General features: G+C 38.8%; 2 protein-coding genes across 2 annotated transcripts; one reads left to right on the top strand and one right to left on the bottom strand.

Moving 5' to 3' along the window:
• On the top strand, positions 1 to 11110 carry LOC141652956 (poly [ADP-ribose] polymerase 1). The gene is made up of 21 exons (XM_074460577.1): positions 1 to 57; positions 915 to 1178; positions 2041 to 2090; positions 2203 to 2407; positions 3098 to 3284; positions 3608 to 3941; positions 4997 to 5192; positions 5270 to 5434; positions 5525 to 5585; positions 5692 to 5755; positions 5851 to 6102; positions 6220 to 6457; positions 6548 to 6660; positions 6737 to 6813; positions 6913 to 7073; positions 7473 to 7664; positions 7753 to 7861; positions 7991 to 8073; positions 8272 to 8409; positions 9549 to 9731; positions 10654 to 11110. The coding sequence occupies exons 2-21, from the start codon at positions 1035 to 1037 to the stop codon at positions 10699 to 10701; spliced, it is 3000 nt and encodes a 999-aa protein (XP_074316678.1). The 5' UTR covers positions 1 to 57; positions 915 to 1034; the 3' UTR covers positions 10702 to 11110.
• A 68-nt stretch (positions 11111 to 11178) lies between these two features.
• On the bottom strand, positions 11179 to 14018 carry LOC141651063 (amino acid transporter AVT1I-like). The gene is made up of 3 exons (XM_074458789.1): positions 13931 to 14018; positions 12788 to 13395; positions 11179 to 11706 (listed from the first exon to the last, which is right to left on the bottom strand). Exons 1-3 carry the CDS (start codon positions 14016 to 14018, stop codon positions 11179 to 11181), a joined length of 1224 nt encoding a protein of 407 aa, XP_074314890.1.
• Positions 14019 to 27231: the final 13213 nt, after the last annotated feature.

Below are 27231 nucleotides of genomic sequence, written 5' to 3'. Positions count from 1 at the left end.
GGGGCCTAAAATGGACAAACATAAGAGAGAACTAGTATCACTAGTTACCATATGAGAGCATCCACAATAGAGAGGATGTTATCTTCCTCCTATTTTTCCACTCTTCCTCTATTTTTTCGACACCTCATTTTCTCTTTCATCAATCTCATTTCTCACCATTATCATCCTCTTCCATTATTTGTTACCACAATAGAGACGATCCTCTCATATTACATCTCTTATTTTAAATAATCTCAAAATTCTATAAAAGATAAAAAAAAAAATTATTATGCAAAAGACAAATAATGATTGGTTTGTGGGCACTAGGGCCATTGTAAACTTTCCTCTAAAATTAGAGGAAAATAGAGGAAGTAAATATTTTTGTGTTACTAAGAGAATGGGTAACATGTAAACCTGGCAAAACGGGTCGGGTTCGGGTCGGGTCAATTCAGGTCGGGTCAGTTCGGGTTTCTCATTGATTTCGGGTTAACTCGGGTCGGGACTGGTCATTTCGGGTTCCGGGCCTATTTCGGGTTTTTTGTCGGGTCAGTTCCGGGTCAAGCGGGTCGAGTTGTTTCGGGTCGGGTCATTTTCGGGTCAATGAATAATAGAGAGATTGTCATTTCAAGTCTTTTCGGTTCAATTTGAGTTATATTTTGTCGGGTCATTTTCGGGTTTGGTGGTTTCGGATCAGATCAGTTCGGGTCAAGAAAGCTCGGGTCATGTTCGGGTTGGGTCGGGTCAATTTGGATTTTCGGGTCACATTCGGGTGATGTAGTTCGGGTCACTTCGGGTCTCGGGTCAGCTTTTTTGGGTCGGGTCAATCAGGTCGGATTGCTTTTGCCAAGTCTAGTAACATGTGCCTCACAATAGAGAGAATGCCCTTTTAGAAGAAAAAGAGTGTTAAAAGGATCCTCTTTATTGTTGGTGCTGAGTAATAAACTATGGAAACAAGAACATAAAAATACATAATCAACCCTACACTACAACAATCAAAATCCCACATTCTTTCATCCAAATCTCAATAAAATAAACTAAAAATTTGAGTGACGAAAATGGCGGCCCCAGAAAAGCCATGGAAAGCAGAATATGCGAAATCAGCGAGAGCTTCTTGTAGAACTTGTAAAAGTAACATTGGTAAAGAGGTTCTTCGTCTTGGTAAAATGGTTCAATCTCAACAATTTGATGGTTTTATGCCTGTAATTTTCTTCACTCTTTTTATCTTTCATTTTTTGTAATTACCCATTTCCCAATTCTTGTTTTTTTAATGGGTATGTGTGATTTTGAGTATAACTTTGTGCAAATGTTGGGGCTTTCTTGTTTAATTGCGAGGTTTATGAATTGGGTTTTTGTTAGAAGGTTAATTAGTTGAGTTTTTAGTTTTAGGGTTTTGATGAACAGTTAAGATGAAAACTTTGCAATGTTGGGATGTTGAGTTGAATTTGAATGTTGTAACACATTGTGTTAGTTGGATTAGGTATGACAGTATGGGTGTTTGGCATTTGGTTAGGGGTACATGGTTTCGAGTTTCAGGGTCGCTATTTTTGTGTGGGGTGAGTATTGTATAAGCCGGTCCATGTGAGACTATCCCAAATACTCCTCATTTATTTATATGATGCCTTGATTCGTCTCACATTGTGCTATAGATAAAGGGTTTTAGTGTCCATGCTCGAACTGTGGTGTCAAGTATCCAATGTGGGTTAAGTGTGCTGAAACTTGGTTAGAAGAACTATAGTAGTATTGCATTGTTTAGACTAGAAAGTAGTTAGGGCCTAGGGGGATAAAGGGTTTTCGTGTCTGAAATTATCTTGCAAGTAAAAATCTTTCACTATGTCGGAAGGGGTTAACTTTGATCGGCAGCTGTAGTTTTAGACTTCAATGTTGTGTTCTTTAAGCTTTCTGACTGCCAGATTATTATGTACATGAACTACGAATATGAAGCTTATGATGTGAGTAACAGTTAAGACATTTTTACCTCCAAGTCTGATGTAAATCTGTGAAACTGTCACATGATTTTTGATTTTTGACAAAGCTTTTAATTCATCTGTTCTTTTTCACCAGATGTGGCACCATGCTACTTGCATTATGAAGAAAGCGAAGCAAATCAAATTGTATGTGCTCTAATTTAGTAATCAGTTTAGTAGAAATTTGCTATGTTCCCCAAAGGAGATTTCTAAGCTTGTAACGACATGGGGCCTTCCCCTTATTTTTAATTCAATTCAGGGTTGATGATGTAGAAGGTATTGAGTCACTTAGATGGGAAGATCAACAAAAGCTAAGGAAATACATTGAGGCCAGTGGAGTCTCTAATAACACGCCTGCTATCGCCCCAGCTCGTGCTTCAGCTCCTGAAGCTTATGGTATTGAAGTATCACAAACTTCTCGTGCAGCATGCAAGTGCTGCAGCCAAAAGATAACCAAAGGAGAGGTGTGTATTATGCTCAGGAAAAGGCTAACGATAAAATCTAATATCCTCGAATCTCCTAAGTATTCTCAGCATATGTGTGCATCCATTACTTATTTCCTGTCTTTAATGAAATTCATCTTAAACTCCTGAGTTGAGAGTAGTTAATTCATGTGCTTGTCCCTTGTGAATTTAATAGAGCTTGTCGTGTACAAGAATGTTTATATCTTCTTCGAAAGTCTTTATGAAGAAAATTGTGGGTTCAAAGTATGTCTTTGTGGTTGATATGTTTTTGAACTATGCCTTTTTAAATAGGCAAGATAAATGTAAGTTGCCGTTGTATTGGACTTATATAGGGTCAATCTAGATCAGACATGGCCTTTAAGCAGGGAATGAAGCTGGCTAAATCCTCCGCCTAAGCCTTAAGTCACCTTCCAGGAGGTCATGAATTACCTAATAGGGTTTGTCAAACTTAGTGATGTCTTGTCAAACTTATCATTGTAAAAAGTGCTTAATGAATTGATTTGGCATAGAAATGCTTGAAGAGGAAAACTAAATGAAAAAATTGTTTAGCAGACTGGATACCAAGTTCAGGTGAATGAAGAAATGGAATAATGTTATGTCACTACTTTTACTTTATTATGATGCATGCATGACACCTACTTCATTGAAATGTGAATCATATTCATTTGTTATTTAATATTGCTTATGCAGGTTAGGATCTCGGCTAAAATTGGTGGTCAAGGAGCGAGGGGTTTGTCATGGTATCACGCCGTATGTTTTATACAGTTATATCCTTCTACATTGCCGAACAAATTATCTGGTTGGGATAGCATTCCACCTTCTGATCAAGCTTCTCTTCGTAACGCTGCTAAAGGAAAAGCCTCTTCCACAGAGAGTGGTACGGTTTTTTTTTGTACTTAACTGTTTGTTATCTTTTGAAGGATATTACTTGGTACCCCTCTTATTCTTTAGAATTCTCCTTTTTGTCTTTCAAAGCCAATTTAAACCTAACCAACCCTCCCAATTACGAAGTACTATTTTGCTTTAGCTATTCACGACTCTGTCCCACTTGCTCTCCTAAATATTGGATTTCTTTGCCGAAAAGAAATAGGACAATTCCAAAATATAGTAGGGAGTACTTTATGAGGCATATTTTTCTGCTCGTCTTACTGATGTTGAGATATGTAACATATTTGTTTAAGAAAGTAGTCACTATTTCAGGTCTAAAATGTGATGGGGAGCCTTTAAAAGAGAGCAAAACCAGAGGTGGGACCAAGCGAGAACATGCTGGGGGAAATGATCCACTTGACCACAATGTTAAAGTATTGAAGACTGATCCTGATAGGATAATGCGTAAATGTACTGCTCAAGCTAGTGCTCATGGGGGTGGGGGTGGAGAAGATGCCTTGGATAGAAAACTGGAGGCTCAAACTAAAGCATTATGGGATCTGAAAGATGATCTGAAGAAACATGTTTCAACAGGTGAATTGCGACAAATGCTTGAACTTAATGGCCAAAGCACATCTGGCTCGGAGCTACTCTTGAGAGACCGCTGGCAAGTTTCATTTCTTTTCACTCCCACCATATCCTGTTTCGGTCTTAAACTGTGATACAGATTTAGTGCGTACATTGAACATCGGTACTATCCTAATGTACTAATATGGCTATATCCTAAAACATACTCCCTTTGTCCTGTACTCATGTATATATCTTTTCCATTTTGTCCATCCCAAAATAAATGTCCCCTTTTGATTTTGAGTAAAATTTAAAAAAAAAACGATCTTTTTATACCGTTCTTAGTTAAGTAGCGTAATGGTAAGGGTGATGTGGTATCTCGAGTTCTCGGCATGTAAATTCTTCGAGTCTAGGGGTAATAATGATGTCTCATCACCAAATCTTAAATGACCCTTTAGTCAAATGTGGACATTATAAATGAGATGGACGGAGTTATATATTGACGAAGTCTTACTCTGTGATACTCCATCTGTCCTTGAGAATAGTTTATGTTTGCTTTTGAATCGGCTGTTTGTGTAAGCATATGCAAGTGAAGAAAGTCAAAAACCAACCATCTACCACACAAAAACATATCTATATAAAGAAAACATAAACTATTGATGGGAAAGGTCCGATGAACTAAAATTGGATACACAAACTATTTGAGAGGACGCATGGAGTAGCATATAGGTTGATTAAAGACTGTCGTGAAATGCAAGGATAAATAAGGAGTGGGATAATTTAATGAGCTTTAATGATTTATACCATCATATGCTATAGCTAAATAGTGGTGAATTCTAGCTTTGCAAATCCATCAATCTTTGTTACGCATACTTGCTTGCTTGCTTGCTTGTCGAAGTGGATTAGATGATGAGATGATTAGGAACGAGGATTATAAATTTATAATAATGACAGGGTGAATAAGCCTCACTTATTTATCTCTTTGTGTCACTTTCTACTCAACTTTTAACCTTGATTACTGTTAAAGATCACTTGTGTATCTTTCTGCTTGTCTTTAATTTGTACCCTCAATCAGTATGTTTGTTAAGCTAAACATGTCTATTTAGTCTGTGGAGAAGCTTGAACCTGATTCTTTCGCTCTATCTACCATTTTAGTGCCGATGGCATGATGTTTGGACCACTTGAATTATGTCCATCTTGCTCTGGCCATCTTCATTATTCTGGAGCGACCTATAAGTGCCATGGATATCTCTCGGAATGGAGCAAATGTTCTTTCTCAGATAGTCAGCCTAAACGAATCAAGGAGAAGTGGAAAATCCCTGAAAAAACGGACAACGAGTATCTTCTCAAGGTATTTCCCTTTAAACGTGGCTTTATGTTTACCAGCCATATGTATGTGGTAACCTTAGTTCCATTGATGGTGGACAGTGGTCAAAGTCTCAAAAAGCCGTGAAACCTGCTAGATTATTGCAGCCTCCATCTTCTAACACTCCTGGTGGAAACCAAACTGCAAATGGGCAACATAGCTCCTTAAAAGATGAACCGTTGGGAGATCTCAGAGTCTCAATGGCTGGGTTACGCAAGGAAACAATGGTATCTTTTCCTCCCTTGTATATTATATAAACATGGGTAAGTTATTGGAGGGCATAGTGTCTCCTAATATTTAGGGTGCTTATCGTTCAGGAGGAATTTACAAGCAAAATTGAAGGAGCAGGTGGCCAGGTTCATGCGAAGGTCAAGAAAGGTTCAGTTACTTCTCTGGTTGCTCTTAAAAGTGTCATTTTATGATTTTGTCTGAATTCGGATCTTTAGATTAACTATGAAATGATACACTTATGCTTATACTGCAGATACAAATTGCTTGGTTGTGGGTGGAGGGCTTAGTGGGCAAAATGCTGAGATGAAGAAGGCCAGGTTACTAATAGTTTCTTGCATCTCAATAAATTATTTTGCGTTATTTTGAAATAGTTGGTTCATGTGTCTCCATCATTTCATGCTTGTTGTGACAGGAGGATGAAGATTCCAATCGTTAGAGAAGATTATCTAGTTAATTGTATAGAAAGACAAAAGAAGCTTCCTTTTGGTTTATACAAAGTTGAGGCCACCGAGGAATCATCTAGTATGGTTACGGTCAAAGTCAAAGGGCGAAGTGCCGTGCATGAGGCTTCTGGACTGCAAGATTCTGGTCACATTCTGGAGGAGGGAACTAGCATATACAACACTACTTTAAGCATGTCTGATCTTTCAACGGGTATTAACAGGTAGACAAGTGTACCTCTATGTCGCATTCTATAGCTGCTTTACCCGTGATCACATCTTTATTCGATGTCGGTGGCTTATCTAAGATTCTAAGCTTTGTTATCTTATGACTTTGAAAGTTACTACATCCTACAAATCATTCAAGAGGACAAGAGTCCAGATTGCTATGTTTTCCGGAAATGGGGTCGGGTTGGCTCCGAGAAAATCGGAAATAACAAACTTGAGGAGATGTCAAAAGAAGATGCCGTTCAGCAATTCAAGAAGCTGTTTTTAGAGAAAACTGGAAATCCATGGGAAGCTTGGGTGCATAAACAAAATTTTCAGAAAGTTCCTGGCAAATTCTTTCCATTAGATATTGTACTGCTGCTATCCTTGTCTCTTGTGGAAAAATTGATTCAATTATGTGGCTTTGCTTTAGTGTTAAATATTTGCGCTTGTCATGGTCAGGATTATGGAGTCAATAAGCAGGCCCCAAGGAAAAAAATAGACGATGGAAATAGTCAGCTAGCACCTGCACTGAAAGAGTTAATTAAGATGCTCTTCAATGTGGAAACTTATAGGTTAAATTCCACCCTCCATATCTTTGTGGCTTTCCTCTCTTCCTCAGATATACAAAAGTTTTTTGTCATCTTGCAGAGCTGCCATGTTGGAGTTTGAAATCAACCTGTCTGAAATGCCTCTTGGGAAACTGAGCAAGGGAAACATACAAAAAGGTAACATAATACAATTTGGAAAATGGCATTTGAAAAGTTTGCACTTTTGATCAAAGCTTCAGTGGCCTTGACTACTTACCTTCTTTCATCCTTTTATAGGGTTCGAGGCCTTGACGCAAATCCAAAATTTATTGGAAGATGCTGCACTACAATCATCTGTTAAGGAAAGCTTGATCGTTGACGCAAGCAATCGGTTTTTTACTATGATACCATCTATTCATCCCCATGTAATACGTGATGAAGATGATTTTAAGTCAAAGGTAAAGAAACTACTAGGCATATTTACTTGACTTGCTTCTCCTGCAACTCATAATTGTCTTTTGCTATTAATGAGGTCTTGGCTAAGCGGTAGGAATGAGGTACTGTGTACAATGAGTCACATTTTTGAACCCCCGCCTTGTACCTTCTCTCACACCTCGAACATATAGCCTTTTGCTTTCAATAGTTCAGTGCTTGTGTGCTATTCTGGGGGTGGAAGGTATTGTGCTGATTGGAGCAAGCTGATGTCAATTTAGCTGACGTATATCAAGTTCGTGTTTTTTTTTTTTATTTATACGGCTAAAATAGTATACCTCTGTAATCATGTTTATATGTACAGTATTTTGGTTTTATTTTGATTTTCTCAAGCGCTTGACATGTTAAACTAATTTGCATTACAGGTTAAAATGCTAGAAGCTCTCCAGGATATAGAGATTGCTTCCAGATTGGTGGGCTTTGATGCAGATAATGATGATACTCTTGACGAGAAGTATAAGAAGCTGAACTGTGATATGGTTCCCTTGCTTCATGATAGTGAAGAGTATCGATTGATTGAGAAATATCTTTTAACTACACATGCTCCTACACATACGGTAAGTTATGTGGAACTAATACTACATACCATTTGCTCTTTAGTAGAGAAATCTAATTTTTTCTTTTATCATATCTTACACAATTCAGGATTGGAGCCTTGAACTAGAAGACGTTTTTTCACTTGAAAGAGAAGGCGAGTCTGATAAGTTTGCACCCCACCGTGAGAAGCTTGGCAATAGAATGCTCCTATGGCATGGTAATATTCAATCTTGTATAACTGTAGTCAATGCTCTATACTAACACATGAATAAAATGTATACTCTCTTCATCACTCCATAACAGAGCTAGATAAAAAATTCATACACGGTGCTACATTCTCTGACAGGTTCTCGGTTGACAAATTATGTGGGCATCCTAAGCCAAGGGCTCAGAATTGCTCCTCCAGAGGCTCCAGCTACTGGTTACATGGTTTGTCCATCTGTTTAGCGCTTTCCTTCCAGATATATTTAATACTCCCTCCATTCAACTTTTATCACACCACTTCAATATAATAATCCTCACATATATTGGAGAAGTGGGGTGATAAAAGTTGAATGGAGGGAGTAATAGTTTATATAACTTACAATCTATTTCTCTTACTACGTTTTACTATTGGTTTCCGTGCAGTTTGGCAAAGGGGTTTACTTTGCTGATCTTGTCAGCAAGAGTGCTCAGTATTGCTACACTGACCGTAAAAGTCCTGTCGGCTTGATGCTTCTAAGTGAGGTAGCTTTAGGACAAGTCCATGAGCTCAAAAAAGCACAGGTGAGTCTAATTTAAGGCCCTCTTCTTTTCTGTGGAGCAAAAATAGTTGCTAATTATGTTCCATTGGATTTCACGTCTAAACAATATATCCCTTTTTTCCAATTGATTTGGGGTTGGATAACATGAATCGTACTTTAAGGCCTCGTTTGGTTCATGCAGGAATAGAATTCTTGTGGTAGTTTGAAATTCACCGGAATCCAACTCCTACATCCAATTCCCATGAAATGATAAAAATATGTTTGGTTGCCATGGGGGAGTTAGTTTTTCCCAGGAATTAAACTCCCATGCAATGTTTGGTTGAACCGTGTCAATTTACATGATTTTAGTTTCTAATTACCAATATACCCCTCCGTAATATTACTGACAACTAATTTATACAAATGGGCAAATGGGTAATTTTAAGGAAATAGGATGGGGGAGTTTCCAATTACCTAGGTAGGGGTTGGTAATTAAACTCCTACATCATGTAGGAGTTGAAAACTCCCTTGGAATTGTAAACTCCCCCATTTTGTAATATGGGGGGTAACCAAACATGTTATCAAAAACTCAATTCCTGGGAGTTTAGAATTCCCATGAATTGAGAGTGTAACCAAACGAGGCCTAAATCATTAATGATTGGTAAAATAGTGAAAGTAAAAAGATATTGGAAAATCAGGAAAACAAGATAAAAGAGTCAATATGCAAATAAAGCTATACAACAACAACAACATTTTTCCAGTGCCTCAATGGCTACCGCAAATTGCGGGGTAAGGGGGGTCGGATGTACGCAGCCTTACCGTTGTGTTAGCAACACAAAGAGGATAAGATGAAAATTGCGTCGAGAACTGCATCGAAGGACCGCTACTTCCCAAGAGCAAGAAGTGCATCCACTTTTGTGAGCCATTTTGATTTGTTCCATTATAATCCGGAACCAAAGAGTTATGGAGTCTTTGACTCCATTGGAAATATGGAAATAAAGCTATGGAAGTAAAAAACATAGAGCTTTCTATTTTAAAGAAAATAATAAAAATGGACTGCTGTGCTTAAGAGCTTTGATCAGACCAGCATTTACTTTCTTCTTTGCCTTGTATTTAGTTTCCTGGATTTATGTTACTTATTTGCTCCGACAACATTAATATTCTGACTATTATGTGGTCTAGTACATGGATAAACCTCCAAAAGGAAAGCATTCCACCAAAGGACTTGGCAAGAAGGTACCTGATGCGAAAGGTTTTGCAAAGTGGAGGGATGAAGTGGTTGTGCCCTGCGGAAAACCTGTGGATTCCAAGGTGAAATCATCAGAGCTCATGTACAATGAGTACATTGTCTATGACACAGCTCAAGTAAGCTCTACTGATTTTCTTTTTGCCCTGTTTTAATGGATATCTTGCACAATGTGTATCGTGATTGTTACTTTATTGTTGAAATCACTTAAATGGCTTGTGATTGGAGTTGGCATGAAAGTGTCCTCGTATTTTATTCAACGAATCCACTACCAAGAGTACCAAGGGAACATTCTTGGTAGAGTTAACATGGAAATTGATCCCGCTTGAGCTTGACTCTAGTTCTATTTGTGAAATGACTTGAGTTGTCGGATAAGTGGGAGCTTTGATAGATGTGAAATACCACTATTTTTAACTCTTACTGGTTAGTTTAAAGTGAGGCATTGCCTCTCTTATTGGACACAATATCTGTTTGCTGGTTGATACGGGCCTTAATATGATGCTAACATGCTCCGAGGGTGACTAATCTCAACTAGACAATCGGTTTTTTGAGGCCATTGTTTCGGAATTGCTACAAAATTAGAGCACGCATTTTTGAGGTGGCTATTATTTGGTAGCGCCAACCTCAACTCAAAATGTCAAGGTTGCCCGAGATGGTCAAGATGCTTTTAAATTTAAATGCTATATTACACGCCCGACATCCCCAAAATTCCCGTCCAGACTCCCGACTCCTGACATGCATTATGACATCTGTCTGACCAATTCCGAATTTATTGAACCTAAAATCAAGAACTCCAAATTTCTTACTCATATGCATAATCCTTCCGACTGATCTCCTTAAAGTTCAGTCTTGGACACAGACTCATTCGTCTCATTGTGACTTATGGGGTGAATATCCTTATTTGCTTTGTGTGATACACGGTGCTATGACCCTGCTTTATATTATTCTCAACCCCAGTCGTTTTAGTCCCGTTTAGTTACTGAGACATTTGTCCTGTTTGGTTTTTACCAAATTTTGATTTCTTGATGATTAATGATGCAGGTGAAGATGCAGTTCTTATTGAAGGTAAGATTCCATTACAAGAGGTAACAAGTCAAATAATCAGCGCATCAGTTGCCAATCTGTACAGCGTTTAGGTTTGTTTTTAGTCAGGATGCTCGACTTTCCGACAATGCTTTTGTTAGATTAGATCTCATTTTGGGGTTTTGATGGAGATCTTTGACCCTTGTAAATCTTGTAGCTGAGAATGAGCCCTCTTTAGTCATCAGCCTTAATGCAGCTGTACTATCAGATTAGTATCTTCTCAAGCATGATGTATTTCATGCTCATATTAAAGGCGCTCTAGCGACTAGCGCTGCATGCCCTGAATTTTCCCTGGTTTTGTATCCCACTAGACCGAACGCCCTAACTTTGCAACCCGGGTTCGGTTCAACCTATGAAATCAAAGTGTGGTTTGGTCTGGCGCATATATATAATTTCGAAGCTTGTATTATTTCTCCGTTTTTCAGTTTACAACGAAAAGTGCGAAGTTGAAATCGATGATTTATTGGATGAACATTAGTTTCTTTACCTAATGGAGTGTAGTTTTTCCTGAACTATACTTCTCAAGGAAGTATATGTACCGATAACTACAATAACTAAACTTAGTGTTATAAGCACCATGATGAACACTCCCTCGATTGAGCTCCGACTAATCTTTGAGATCTTGAGGTAACATAAGCATGGGACAGTAATTGAAGCAGTCGCGCTGAGCAGTGCTCCGACCAATGACATTAAACTTCCGAAGAAGGGAATTGAGATTGCGATGATTACTTGTGTAGCAACCAAGGTTGTCCTAAGTAGCATCTTAAAACCCCGGTTCTTCCGATACTTTGGAAACCAACTCTCTGTTGTTTCTGCAACTGGTTTCATAATTAGTGCGAATTTCGACAGAGGACTCATCCATGCTGTGTAGATGGCGATTCTTGAGCTTAAATGTCGAGTCGGAAGGTTTAAAGTTATTTGAGACTGTAATGCCGAGCCAAACATTAAGTAGCCAAGGATTGCCATTGAAGCATTCAAGATTGTTGCACACCCAAACCCAATCAGCAATACCTACAATCAAAAAAGAACATTAACTAGTTTAATCATTGATGTGATCATTAGAGCGATTAACTACATACTCCTTCCATTTCGATAATTTGTTTACCTATTTCATTTTAAGGTGTCTCATTCATTTGTTTATGTTTCTACTCTGGGAATGTTATTCATGGGTAATTTGATCATCAAAAAGGTTCTTTGTCCACTTGTCATTAAGTAACAAACTAACAATATCTATAAATGGTCTCTTCCACTCTTTTTGGTATTTATGCTAAATCAAAGGTAAACAAATGACTAGAACAAGTGGAGTATATTTTTCTTTTTCAGTCATATGATAATATACTCCATTAGAAAAATACCTCTCCAACCTGATCCAAATCCTAATCCGTGATCCACCCGACCACCCACCACCTTGGATTTAGATCCGGTCCAAGCTAGAGGGTCTAGTATTTTCAAATCCATATTTGACCTAGATCCGCAAGGTTCAATGAATTCAGATCGGATTCATTGAAATTTTGCCATATTAAGTAGATAATGGCCTGGGCTGTTTCAATTCAACAATCAAAGGTCGTAAATTCCCTTAAAACATATTTCCTCCGTTTTAATAAATTCTATACATTTGATTAAAATATAACTCATATATATTTAGCAAATGTACAAAAATGATTGGATGGAGGAAGTATACCCTTAAAATATACTCCCTCTGTCCCGATTATTTGTTGTCCTTTTTCATTTTGGGGTGTCTCAGTCATTTGTTGTCCTTTCTATTTTAAGAATGAACTTGATGAGTAATTTGATCATTCTCATTCACTTTGTTCCACTTGTCATTTGGTTATTGGCCATCTCCTCTTTCCTTGATCTTTGTGCCAAAATCAAAGGACAACAATTGATCGGGACGGAGGGAATAACTCACATAATTTCGGTTCTTTCTATTCCCATGAAACTTAATTATGCACTGAATTAAGCTTAACTAAACTGAACCAAAGGTCCTAAATTCACTTAAACATACAGATAATAAATTGAGGTTATTTTTATTCCTATGAAAATTATATCTTGAATTAAGCTGAACTAAACCGAAGTAAACGTAAAGTCATACCTTGGAGAAATGTTTTTTCTTCTGCATTGAAGTGTACAAGGTAGGAAACACAGGGTTTGCACTATAACAAAACATGAACAAACTCACAGCCATAGGAAGTCCTTTCCAATTCACAAGTTCACCTTTATTATGAAACCCTACTCCATCAAAAACTCCAACCCATAAAACCGACCCGAGTATCACAACACAAGCTACAATCCCACTAGCTGAAACATAAGCAAGTATCCTCAAATCATCTAGCCAAATTGTCGGTAACAATGCGACCGCGATTATCATCACAAAGGTTTGATTTCCACCTATGTGTAATCCTTGCACATGAAGTTTTACTCCTGGGAAAAGACTATGGAGGTTATCTCCTTCGAGAATTAAGTAACCTGTTAAAACTAAGTAAAGATCGACGTATAGTATGATGGAAACGATTGTTTTTCCGATTTTTCCAAAAGCGAATTCTCCGATTTGGCCGTACGTTTTGATGTTAGGGTTCAAATCCATGCATCTTTTGGTGAGAATTCCGGAGTAAGTTGATGCAATTATGATGATGACGAGTAGTATCAAGCTTAACCATCCTCCTGAGGCTAAGGCATACGGTATTGATAGAATTGCCACTCCTGTAATTTGTTAATCATTTTAAAAAAAATTAGCTTACGTTATATTATATCCATGCATGCATACGTAATTGATTTAATTGCATGCATGCATGTAAACTTTACGTAAAAAAGATAACGTCCCATGCATAAAACTTTTACATAAGGAGACTATATGAGCAGTGGTGGATCAAGAGAAATATTTCCGGTGTCCTTTATAACATTTTACATATATTATTCAATGAAAATGATATTTCTAGCATAAAATTATGGCCGAAAACATAAAAAAAAAAAATTCTTTTCAGTGTCCGAGGACCCTGTACTCTTAGGCATGGATCCGCCAATGTATGAGGTGATGCTTAGTTGCTTACCAGCTCCTTCGCTATATTTACGAGTATAAAAAGAAAAGTGAGATGGCATTATCCGAGATTCAGTACCATCCTTTCGTTTACAACATGTAATATCTACTAAAGTGATAGACCCTACATACAGACATGTAAGAGGTTGATACGAAGACTTTTAAACGAGGAGTAGAATCTAAAAGACAAAGAAATAGCACCTAGAATCGAATTGAGACCGTTGAACAAGGTCTTGAAAAACGAAGTGTTAGCTTCATTAGTTGGCTTAATATTTGCTTCCAACTCCATAATTTCAAACAGTGTGATAAATATAAAACCTAATTAATTTGATTAGCTAGATTAACTCGATTTTGTAACTTAGCTTTATAAATCGTATATTTCCTCTTATATAGACAGCTTTAAAAAAAAAATTCTTAGTCCTAGCATAATTTCTTTATTGTGTTAATAAGTTTATGTGACAAGAATGTAGACCTTAGCGTTGACAAAATTCGTCAACTTAAGATTAATCTAATGATTTTTTATTTTTTATAGATAATGATTAATTAGTTTAATAACTACTTAGCTAATTATATGATATTTAGTTGCATGGCTAATGCTTAGAGATTCTTGATTGAGGCAGAAACACGCCTTGCATGGAACCACGACAAATATAACAACGTAGTACAAATGTATAATGCTCCCTCTTTTCTTTTATAATGGACATTATGGTCTATGGACCAAAGAAAATTACATTTAATAAGGAAAAAAAAAAATGAAACTATAAGAATTATATTGCCTGCCTCTGTTAAGGATACAAATCATACATATATACAGTGAGATGCCCCTAGGTTAGCTATCTTAGTCAATACTAGAAAATAGGAGCTAATTACTAACAATATAATCTCCTACCATAATTATAGCTAACTAATATTTACAAAGTGTGGAAAGAATATTAACATATTCTAATACCCTCCCTTAGTCGAAGCGGGAGGTGGACGGATGCTGAGACTAGAACGGAAGTCATCAAAGAGGACTTTAGGCAGGCCTTTAGTAAAAATATCTGCATATTGATAGCGTGACGGAACATGAAGCACTTTAACCTGACCAAGAGCAACTTTTTCCCGGACAAAATGTATGTCAATCTCAATGTGTTTCGTACGCTGATGATTGACGGGATTACCAGATAAGTAAATGGCCGAGACATTGTCACAGTAAATGATGGTGGATTTTCGAATCGGGCATTGAAGTTCGAGCAGCAGGTTACGAATCCAACAAGTTTCTGCAACTACATTTGCAACACCACGGTACTCGGCCTCAGCACTAGACTTCGAGACGGTGGCTTGTCTTTTAGAGGACCAGGAGACCAAATTATTACCCAAATACACACAGTAACCGGAAGTGGAGCGGCGAGAATCGGGGCAGCCACTCCAATCAGCATCGGTATACGCAACAAGAGACGATGTCGGCCGTAAGGTGTAATCCAAAGTGAGACGTACCTCGTAAGTAGCGGACAATACGTTTTAGTGCACCAAAATGAGCTTCACGTGGGTCATGCATATGGAGACAAATTTGTTGCACAGCATATGAAATATCCGGTCGAGTGAACGTCAAATATTGCAAGGCACCAGCCAAGCTACGGAATAGGGTAGGGTCCGCAACTGGAGGGCCTGCATCGGCCCCTAACTTGGGCTTAGTATCAACAAGAGTCTGAGCGGGTTTACATGTCGACATGTTGGCACGAGCAAGGATGTCTTCCACATATTTTTGTTGATGAAGAAAGAGACCTTTAGCATGTCGCACAGCTGCTATACCGAGGAAAAAATTAAGCGGGTCAAGATCGGTTATGGCGAATTCGTTGCGAAATAGGGCCATAATTTCATCCCGGAGAGCAATAGAGGACGCGGTCAAAATAATATCGTCAACATATAGAAGTAGATAGGCCACACTTGTACCACAATGAAAAATAAACAATGAATTATCCGTCTTGCTATGTGAAAATCCAATAGAATAGGCATAATTAGCAAACCGTTGGTACCAAGCTCGAGGAGCTTGCTTGAGGCCGTAGAGGGACTTCTTGAGAAGACAAACATGGTCGGGTTTTTGTCGATCACGAAACCCGGGTGGTTGATGCATAAAGACCGTTTCGGCAAGGTGTCCATGTAAAAAGGCATTTTTGACATAAAGTTGATGGATGGGCCATTTCTTGGACACGGCTAGGCTAAGAACGGTACGAATTGTAACAACCCGGATTATAAAACAAAGGAAAAACTTATATAAAAAGAATATCAGAGTACGATACTGATAAAAGGGTCAAGGTGGCGGAAACACCTGACCAATCCGGTTCGCTACTAAATCCAAAACAACTAATACATTATTCAAAAGGTTCTTAAAACTTAAAGCAAACTCCTATTTTATTATTAAGCTCGCTTCGCACATTCCCCAAGCAAGCATCAACCAAACAGCATCAAACTGAACAACCTGAAAAGGGGGTCGACAATTCAGTCGGGAGTAACTAGATGCTCTCCCAGTCATGTTTACAACAATTGAATATAACCAACAATTAATAACAATTGAAATGCATAAATAGTAAACATGTGAGATCATCTATACTCATGAAAATCAAACTCATACTTACTACTCCTGACATTCACAACACTAGATGAATGAGACTACATGAACTTAGACCATATGCAGGAACTAGACCATGGACACTTACCAACCAAAGTAGACACGATCCACAGCACATAAGGCACAAAGCTAGCAACAAAGCATAGCGAATAGAGCGAACGCCGCTAGAACATTTAACTGATGAACTAGCAGATGGAACGTTTAACTGACGAACCATCGGTTGTGAAGTATTTAACTGATACTCCACGGTACTATGTATAGCGTATCACCACTGCCTATATGCCTAAGACCTGGCCAGACCTCTCGATGCATTAACTGTACACCGAACGACACTCGGGACCCAGAACGTTTAACTGACGAATCTGGCCACCCCAAACATAGACCAATAAACCTCCGAAGAGCAGCTCTTGATTCATTCCGATAGTATTTAACTGATACTACCGTCATCTATTCGACTTAGCCAACAAATAAATGCACAATTTAACTGACTGCACACGACATGCGTGGACCACACCACGACTCAACTCAGAAGAACAGTTTAACTGACTGTCCTACTCATGCAAATGCACAGTTTAACTAACTGTACAACTCATGCGTGAATAACATCACGACTCAACATAGTAGAACAGTTTAACTGACTGTCCTACCAACATGTGAACAAGAGTAACCAACGACACATGCACACATTGTCATATAATAACTGAACACAACAGAGCATATGAAGCAAGCATATACAACCAAGGTTATAGTAACCTTAGTCATAACATGAACTATGGATGCGAGGTTATAGTAACCTCGACTACAACTTCAACATATATAACTTGAAGTTATACTTACCTCAACCATAACCTTGACCCGAAACCCAAAGTTATACTAGTTCCAACCATAACCTTGAGCCATAAATCTCAGGGTGTGTTAGTTCCAGCTATAACCTTAACTTGTACTTCAATGTTATAGTTGTTTCAGCCATAACTAGAGTAACTACCCAAAGTTGTACTGACTTCAGCTATAACACTCGAATCATCATCAATGTTATACTAGCTTTAGCTATAACTTTGGAGAGAACCCTAGGCCGTCTATCATGCCGCCACTAGGGTTTATTCGTAAACCCTAATTGCGCTCATGACACCCATAATAAACATGTAAACAATATACGAGACATAATTAAAGCATTAAATCATATACAAGCATGCGAAAATATAATTAACATGATAATAAACAATCAAACACATACCAATTACACAAATCAATTATTAAATCATGTAAATTACATCAATTGGCATAAACACAATTAAAGGAAAACACCTAGTTACCTTATTAAGCAATTAATCCTAAAGATCGTCTTCAACGATATAAACGTCTTCTCCAGGAGCAACTTCCACGCCTTTATGAATCATCACGTGCCAAAGATAACGAATCTAATAAATATACTAACTATATATAAAAACTATAAAACTATAAAAACTACGCGAAACATAAAAACTTACGAAGAGGATAGATAAATCCAAGAAGTAGGATCGATCTAAGCACGAAGAACGATGAAGAACGAAGGAGGAAGAAAGACGGCACGAAACCCTAGGTAAGGGTGGCGCGCGGCACGAGGAGGAAGGAGGAGGAGAGAATTTAGGTTTAGGGTTTTGTGAGAATTATAAGAAAAGAAGAGCAAGGGTTTGGTTTCCCTTCATATTTATAGAGAAGCTCATGGGTTTATTCTAGGTTTAGGCCCAAAACTCACCCATCAACACCAAGATTCACGTGAGACCCAAAGGAGAAACGGGTCTTCATCGTTTTTCGAGCCCAACGAGCCCAAAAGGTAAAAAACGAATATTTTCCCGGAAAATAAAATATAAAATATGGGAAAATAAATTATAGAATTATATTATGGAAATTAGGGGTGTTACACGAATAGTAGCCGGCTTAACCACGGGACTAAAAGTCTCATCACAATCGACTCCCACCAGTTGCGACCTGCCATTAACAACAAGGCGAGCCTTGTATTGCTCCAAATAACCATTAGCTTTAAATTTATGTTTAAACAACCAAATGCAACGAGTAATATTGACGTTAGGAGGCCGAGGCACAAGAACCCAAGTCTCATTCTTAATGAGTGCGTCAAATTCATCTTTCATAGCATGATTCCAATTTGGGTCATTAAGTGCAAGGATTGGACTCTTGGGTATGGGCGATAAGGTGGTTGTTGTGCATAAATTAAATTGTGGCTTTGGTTTGAAAATTCCATGTTGGGCTCGGGTTGTCATTTGAGGCGAGGGAGGCGGGGGAGGGGGCGGCAGTGTGGTCTTGGCTGTGGCAGAGGGAGGTCCAGGCGAGGAAGGGGTCGAGGCCGAGGATGGTTCAGGTCCAGGCGAGGCTGTTTGCGAGGCAGTAAGGGGAGTCTGCGGGCTATGTGGCTGGACCGTGTTGGGTGAGCTAGGGGGTGCCTGTGGGGAGCTGGGCTGGGCAGTGTTGGTTGGGCTGGGCTGGTCGCGGGTTTGTGTCGAAGTGGCGAGAAGGCGAGTCATATTGGGTGATGGGTCATTAGCTAGGAATTGATATGAGGAGCTGGGTATTTTTTCAGTTTGGGCAAACGGAAAAACCGATTCATCAAATGTCACATGTCGAGCTATAATGACCTTTTTAGTAGCCAAATCGAAACACTTGTAACCACGGTGACTAGACGGGTAGCCGAGAAACACGCACGGGGTGGCACGGGGGTCTAGCTTATGAATAGAGGTGGGTGGTGTATGAGGGTAGCAAAGGCAACCAAATGTTCGGAGATGTGAGTATGTGGGGTCACGTTGGTAGAGACTCGAGGTAGGGGAAACATATCGATTAGCCTTGCTAGGAAGTATATTGTGGATATATGTGGCCATGGCTAGGGCATGGTGCCACATAGAAGGGGGCATGTGAGCGTGAATAAGAAGGGTGCGCATGGTGTTGTTAATTGTACGGATTTTGCGTTCCGCTTTTCCATTTTGAGGGGAGGTATGCGGGCATGAAAATCTAAACAACATTCTGGTGTTGACAAAGAATTGATGGAAGGGGGAATTATCATATTCACGACCATTATCACATTGCAAAGTTTTAATAGGAGTGGAAAATTGAGTTTTAACCATGTTATAAAATGTAGTGAATATTTGATACACCTGAGATTTATTTGTGAGAGGGCAGGTCCATAAAAAATTGGTGTGATCATCAAGAAACAAGACATAATAACGATGGTTGAGGGTACTTAAAACAGGCGAGGTCCATAAATCCGTATGCAAAATGTCAAAAGGAGCAACAGTAGTAGATAAAGAATTAGAAAAGGGCAATTTAATGTGTTTTCCCAATTGACAGGAATGGCAAACAGATAAATTATTCAAAGGACGACAAGGCAAAGTTTTATTAGTACAAAGAGAATTAAAAATGCTAGGGCTGGGATGACCAAGTCGGCCGTGCCAAGTAGATGACGGAACAACGGTGTAGGCTTGAGGAAAGGGGGCGGTGGTGGGCTGGTTCGTGGCATGTAGGGGATATAGGTCCCTCATGTTATTGCTTCTCATAATCGGCATCCCCGTCTTGAGATCCTTCACAGTAAAACCAAAAGGGTCAAACTCGACAGAGACATGATTATCGAGAGTGAATTTTCGAACCGAGACCAAATTCTTTATTAGGTTGGGCACATGTAAAACATTTTTTAATAATAGAGGCGGGTTAGGGGAGGTAAAAGTCATAGCACCACAACCAATAATTGGAATCAAATCACCATTTCCGACTACTATATGACGGGAATTACTCAAAGAAGAATAAGAAGAGAGTTTACCATTATTTGAGGTCATGTGCAACGACGCACCCGTGTCCATATAATAGTTGTCATCCGGTTGCTGCAGGGAAAGCGACTGCATCATAGCTGCCATGTCCGTCGGCACAAACGCACCCGATGCCGAGCTGCTACCAGGTTCTGCAAAAAACGCCTGCCCATTGTGAGTTGGACGAGGACCAAGAATACCCTGCTGCTGGCGAGGAGGAGGACCGGACCACCCAGCCATGGGGTAAGGGCAGGGCGGCGCACTCCACCCCTGCTGTGGTGGCGACTGCCACGAATGAAAAGGAACCCATGTCCAAGTACCCTGCTGCTGATTACCACCGCGATCATTGTTGCGACCAGAATTCGAGTTTCCACCATTGTTGTTCTTACCACGATTCTGCCCGCGATTATGTCGCCCTCCCTTGCCCTTATTATTATTCGAATTGGAATTACCCCCGCCCTTGGAATTCTGCGAATGTGATGCTTTCGAGTCAGAATCCGTGGACGATTGAGAGGCGAGGAGAGCCGTGTCCGCCGCGGCCGGAGCAGTCTGGATGCGTTGATTGCTCTCTTCGAGAGAAAGCATGGACCGAGCCTTATAGAATGGGGGCAAGGGGTCTTGCTGTTGAATGATGGTGGCAATTCCCTTGAACCCTTCCGAGACGTGCGTTACCAACTGGAGGACCAGACGGGGCTCGGAAACAGGAGAACCAACATTAGAAAGTTGGTCCGCAATCATTTTCAGGGCTTGACAATACGACGAAACATTCGGGTAATTGTCCATATGTGTGTTTGTGAACTGTTGTTCAAGCATGACAGCCCGGGAATGTTTGTTGTCGTTGAAGATGTCCTTAAGACGATCCCACGCGGCCTGAGCAGTTGAGCCAGGTTCGAGAATCGTGTGAAGGAGATCGACGGAGATCGTGCTATAAATCCACTGCTTGACGATAGCATCGAGACGGGTCCAGGTAGCGTCCTTCGTGACCACCGTGTCCTTAGGAGGGACGAGATGATCAAGGACATCGAAGGCGCTAGCCGTGTTCATGAATAATTCGGCCCATGAAGCATAGTGGACGTTCTCGGTTTCAAGCGTGATTTGCACAAAATTCTTGATATTTGAGACGGATTAAGCAGGATGAAATGGAGTCTTGGCCATGATTTAATTGCGTGAGGCAAGATGAGAAGGAGAATTGAGAGAGCGGAAGAGAGATCGAGATTAGGGTTGATACCATATAAGAATTATATTGCCTGCCTCTGTTAAGGATACAAATCATACATATTGAGATGCCCCTAGGTTAGCTATCTTAGTCAATACTAGAAAATAGGAGCTAATTACTAACAATATAATCTCCTACCATAATTATAGCTAACTAATATTTACAAAGTGTGGAAAGAATATTAACATATTCTAATAGAAACTACTCTTCTGTCGCATTTGATTGTATACATCTGTTAAAATCCCGTCAGATATTTTGAGAAACGTATTTTTATATAATAATTAAATGGGACAAGTATGATATTATACGATGTGTGTTGAACTATATACGCTATGGAAGTATGAAGCCCGCTTGGCTCGGTACAAATCATTGTATTTGGGCATGGAGCATGCATGCAGATGGAGGTGATCATATGATAGGATTGAGTTTGACGTATGAGCTACTGGATGATAATTACATGTATGATAATCTTTAGTGTTTATGGATCAGGATTGCGAATATTATTAAGTGGAATTAGGGACTACATAAATTATCGTCACAAAACCAATTCGATCAAGTCTTTCGGTCTAGTTCATGTATAAGTATAATAACCTTTAATAATTCATTTCCATGTGTTAATCTCCCAATGTCTCTCGAAAACCTTTACAAAAGTCACACATATTGTTTAGAATCTGTACAATGTTTCTAGTCTTTAGACTTTAACCTTAACATTGTACATAATGATGGTTTAAGCATATCATTAATCATTGTATAATGTTATTTAGTTTGGTTTAATCTCTCTTCTGAACAGCGGTGGAGCCAGAATTTAAAGTCAGTGGAAGTCGAAGGAGTAATATTATAAGATAACCTAACCAAAATTCGAAATTTTCAAACGACAGCGAGCTCCCCTACTAGTTCCTCTCGCTCCACCACTGATTCTGAAGTGTAATGCATCATGTTAGTAAAGTACTGTGCAACAAAACTAAAGTATTGACTATTCTATAACGCCGAGATATAAAAGATTCCTTAATTATAAGATTTTGTTGCTTCTTATCTAATTTAAATACTATGTACTCTTTTGAAACCTTTTTGTCCATCATTTTCTCTTGTCGCTTGTCATAAAGTCTTGTTATTTGATGAACTAGTTTACGGCATGTTGCTTAAACCATATGCCAACCAGTTTCTTAATTCTCGGATTTTAGCTTTGACTACATACATAACTCATTATTCATCCCAAATATATACATTATCAAATTCATCATATACTATTGGAGTATTGGAGGCCAACAATTTTAATTTGTATATAATTATGTTAATTTTGCAGTGGGATGTTTTCGTACAAAATTCGCATGATGTATAGACATATAGTACCACGTAGGCACGTATATAAGGATTTTGCAGATGTCAACTAACTTAGTTGGTAAAAAGTCATGAGACCTGAGTTATTCAAACCCTATTAGTATCAAAGTCGTCCTTATGACTCCCTTTTCACACAAAAAAATGTTAGTAATGACTTCCGGTCTCAGAAGAATATATAATTAATGATTTTGATGATTTAGATGGTAGCTATTGAATAGGAGTACTTAATTAAGGACACCATGCCAAAATCATGAGTTTAAGATGACGAAACAAGTAACAAACTGAATAATGTGATATGATACAATATTACAATGATCTTGGTTCTATGATTTAAGGCTTTTGTTCCTTCATCTCCTCTGTTTCTATGCAAATTTATTACAATTGGCTTCCCCTTCTTCATAAATGTTGATTGTCGTACTATTTTTAATGCCCTACCTTTTTATTACGTACGTTGTTGCATGGTGAATACATTTTTTTTTTCATTCTGTGTATTTGGTTTTTTTCCATTTTTTTACACGATCTTGTAGATAACGGACTCACATAGTCACATGCGATAACATAATATTGTCACAATTTTTATCTTAGCCTAATAATTAAGATGGGTATATTGTGATAATAGATCACAAGCTCAAATCCTATTTTCGATATATATTGTACCGGTGTTACGCACCCGGCACTGCACCTCACATAATAATGGTGTTTAATTAACGCAACGATTATAATCCTCTTGGTTTGCTATAACTCTGCATTTAATTTTGTTGTCGTTGTTGGAAATGTGTACTCGTACAATATCGCATGTGTAGGAAAACAAGAGTAAAGTGATCGAAGATGGCGTTAAATGTTAAAACGAACACCAGAATAGCAATAAATAGGTGCCCAAAATTCCATTTAGAAGTACCTGACTCCCACACATTGGGACATGGTATAAGGTTTTGTGAACTTAAGTCAGTCTCAAAAGAATCATTTACTTCCCCTCTAATATACTCCATATATATATTATCATTGTGTATAACCGGCGTATGACGTCATATTGTAAAGTTTTTGGTATATTCAAAACTTTTAACATGTTTAAGTCACTAATAAGATTGGGCCCGTAGTTATGTATGGTTATGTTAGTATGTTGTTATGGGCTTGGCTATAAGTCAACCCTATTTTCGTATGTTATTATATATTGTATAAATACACGTTTATTATGAATGAAAAGGCATGAATCATTTCGGTATCTAATTAATCTCTTAGCATGGTATCAGAGAATCCTAAAATACAAAAATAAAGATCATAAAATCCCAACATCTAGCCGCCATGGTCGACGGCGAAGGAGGAACTTCAGGGAAGATCGACCCTTCTTCTCCATATTATATTGGTAATCATGACAAACCCGGCGAGTTTATCACTGTTTCCCGTTTCAAACTCAATAATTTTGATGAATGGGTACATGAAGTTCGTGTTGCTCTCAAAGCACGCCGTAATTAACTACGTTTTTGTTGATGGTACCATCAATGAACCGCCCGCCGCATCCTGTACGACCGCGGATTGGGAGACCATACATTCTATGCTAGTCTCGTGGCTTATAAATATCATTGATCCAGAGGTAAAGAGTCTTCTTCCTAAATTTGAGAATGCTAAATTATTATTGGATGCTATCCGTGAACGATTTAATATAGTTGATGGACCATGTATTCAACACATACATTAAGAGTGCTTTGCGATCCGTTTTAAGCAAGCAGATTGGTCAAATATATTACAAATGGCAGATTTAATTGACAGACTATTATATTTTACAATTAACAAATTTAGTAGAAATATTTGATAATTAGCGGGTTTATGTTAATAGAATGTGGTATACATGTGTAATTATAGACATATTCATTTTTTAGAATCTATTAAAATGAATATGATGGGAGGAGCAGCATATTGAAAAACCGTAGATTGAAGCGCAATCTATTGTTTCAATATGTCATTTACCAAATACGTAATTTAGTTAGATATTGAGTCAAACATGCTACGTGACTGTACACAATCTGAATCAATGTCAGTTGCGGTGTATTATGGCAAGTTAAGTCAGTTATGGGACGAATTGGATAAATACGAACCAATTATTACGTGTAAGTGCATGTGATGATGGTGTCGTCGGGAAAAAAACATACGAACGTAGGGAATCAAACCGACTCCGTCACTTCTTATTCGGTCTGTTACCTGGTATGTATGGCACTCTCCGCTGAGTTTTGCTCTCTTAGACTCCTCTTCCGACTGTCAATTGTGCTTTTCATTTTATCAGTCAGGAAGAGCGTCATGAGATCGCAACCTTTGATGTGCGTCCTCCGTTGCGGTCTTGTACTGTTAGTATGTGACTCGTATGTCACTTGCGGAGTATGTCGGAGTTTGATTATGGTGAGATAAAGTTAAGCTAAGGAAGAAAAGAAGGGCGAGTTCTTGCGGGTCGCGGGAGACTCTGACCAAAAGCAAATATTGCTGTACGTTTGGAATACTAGAGTTGACTTTTCTAGAGTTGACTTTTTTGGTGAAAAGTTGACGTCATCTTCTTTTTGGTTTCCTTACTTTAATTAGGAAATATTTTGTTTCTATTAATTATATTTCTTAATTAGGATAATCTTTGTTAGGGTAGTTTAATATATAAACACTACCTTAACCTAGTTATTCTTTTAAGGAGAGATTTGTGAGGCAAACATATTGAGAGTTTTAAGAGGCAGATCTAGAAAAACTCTGTGCTCATCTTTTGTAATCTGTAATTCTCCCGACATAGTGAATTATTCTCCCTCGCCCTGGTGGATGTAGCTATCGCATTGATAGTGAACCACGTTAAATCTTTGTGTCTTTTATTTTTGCATCTACTCTGTATCGCTTCCGCACAACAATTGGCACCAGAGCTTTGAGTTTTTGGATCCAGGGAGGAGAAGATGTCGAGTGAGACTATAAGGATTGAGAAGTTCGATGGGAGGAATAGTTTTGCACTATGGCGATTGAAGATGAGGGCTTTGCTAAAGGAGCGGTGCATCCGGAAACCCTTGACGCCGGGTTTCTCTCTTTAAGGTGACGAAGACCAAGCTTGCTGGGTCTTGAATCTAGGGTGACTGAGACGGAAGATCCTGCCTTGTTAACAATGGAGGAGAGGGCTCATTCATCGATCTTGTTGAGTTTGTCAGACGATGTCCTAACTGAGGTAGCCGATGAGTCGACTACAATGGGGTTATGGCTGAAATTGGAGAGTTTGTACATGACAAAGTCGCTCACCAATAAGTTGTTGTTGAAACAACGTTTGTTCTCTTTCAAGATGCAGATAGGTATGTCACTTCGTGATCATTTAGACAAATATAATACTATATTACTAGATCTGCGTAATATAGATGTTAAGATTGAGGATGAAGATCTTTGCTTTAATTCTTTGGTTTCTTTACCGTCGTCGTATGAGAATTTTGTAGATTCTTTTGTTCTTGGTAAAGAGACATTGACCCTAGAGGAAGTGAAGTCAGCACTTTACACTAGGGAGTTGCGACAAAAAGCAACTGTTGACTTAGGAGACGGATCAGGGGCAGGTTTAGTTGTTAATAACACTAAGAAGGGTGGAGGTCGGAAGAAAAAGGCTAAGGCTAAGGCTCCGGACACCAATACGCTAGTAATTCATTGTCTGTTACCTATGTAAAGAACCCGGGCATAAAAGACCTAGTTGTCCTAAGTTGAAAGCTAAGTCTAATGCGGCTGTAGTTCAAAGTAAGAATGTGGAGTACGATTCTGAGGCGGACTATGCTCTTGCGGTTGATTCTGTTCGTCCTGTAGATCGTTGGATTCTAGATTCTGGGTGTTCTTATCATATGTGTCCACATAAGCATTGGTTTAGTACTTATGAGTCCTTTAATGGGGGTCACGTTGTTGTTGGCAACAATGCTACTTGTGAGGTAGTGGGTATTGGGTCGATCAAGGTGAAGACTGCTGAGGATAAGAAGTGTACTTTGACTAATGTGAGGCATGTTCCAGCTTTGGGGAAGAATCTTATGTCACTTGGTTCATTAAGTGATTTAGGATATGAGTTCCAGGGTAAAGGGAAGATTTTGTCAGTCACAAAGGGTTCTCGTTTGATTCTGAAAGGTGTCAAACAAAATACCTTGTATGTATTTCAAGGTGAAACACTGACTAGTTCTGCGGTTTGTGCATCCGTAAATCACGGAGAGATGACTAACCTTTGGCATAAGAGGCTTGGTCATATGGGTGAGAGAGGGATGCAACTGTTGTCCAAGAGAGATCTTCTTAACGGTGTCAAGGTGAGGAACCTTGAGTTTTGTGAACATTGTGTGTTTGGTAAGAAACACAGATCTAAATTTAGCAAGGGTGTTCATACAACAAAAGAAGTCCTTGATTATATCCATTCAGATTGCTGGGGGCCTGCTCGAGTTGAAGGTATGGGAGGTCATTATTATTTTGTTACATTTATTGATGACTATTCCAGGTACACATGGCTTAGGTTGCTTAAGCAGAAGAGTGAGGCTTTCAAAGTCTTTGTGCAATGGAAGACTTTGGTGGAAAATCAGAAAGGTAA

The sequence above is a fragment of the Silene latifolia genome, chromosome 4 (assembly GCF_048544455.1).
Source record: "Silene latifolia isolate original U9 population chromosome 4, ASM4854445v1, whole genome shotgun sequence".
In the NCBI taxonomy this organism is placed as follows: domain Eukaryota; kingdom Viridiplantae; phylum Streptophyta; class Magnoliopsida; order Caryophyllales; family Caryophyllaceae; genus Silene; species Silene latifolia.
Note: the sequence above shows the minus strand (reverse complement) of the source record. Positions and strands in the feature narration are given on the sequence as shown.

Coding starts and splice junctions, on each gene's coding strand:
- LOC141651063 (XM_074458789.1), bottom strand. CDS start 14,018: ATGGAGTTGGAAGCAAATATTAAGCCAACTAATGAAGCTAACACTTCG. Junction 13,396..13,930: donor CGGTCTCAATTCGATTCTAG/GTGCTATTTCTT, acceptor AACAAATTACAG/GAGTGGCAATTCTATCAATA. Junction 11,707..12,787: donor AGAAAAAACATTTCTCCAAG/GTATGACTTTAC, acceptor TTTTGATTGTAG/GTATTGCTGATTGGGTTTGG.
- LOC141652956 (XM_074460577.1), top strand. CDS start 1,035: ATGGCGGCCCCAGAAAAGCCATGGAAAGCAGAATATGCGAAATCAGCG. Junction 6,103..6,219: donor CTTTCAACGGGTATTAACAG/GTAGACAAGTGT, acceptor TGACTTTGAAAG/TTACTACATCCTACAAATCA. Junction 8,074..8,271: donor CTCCAGCTACTGGTTACATG/GTTTGTCCATCT, acceptor GTTTCCGTGCAG/TTTGGCAAAGGGGTTTACTT.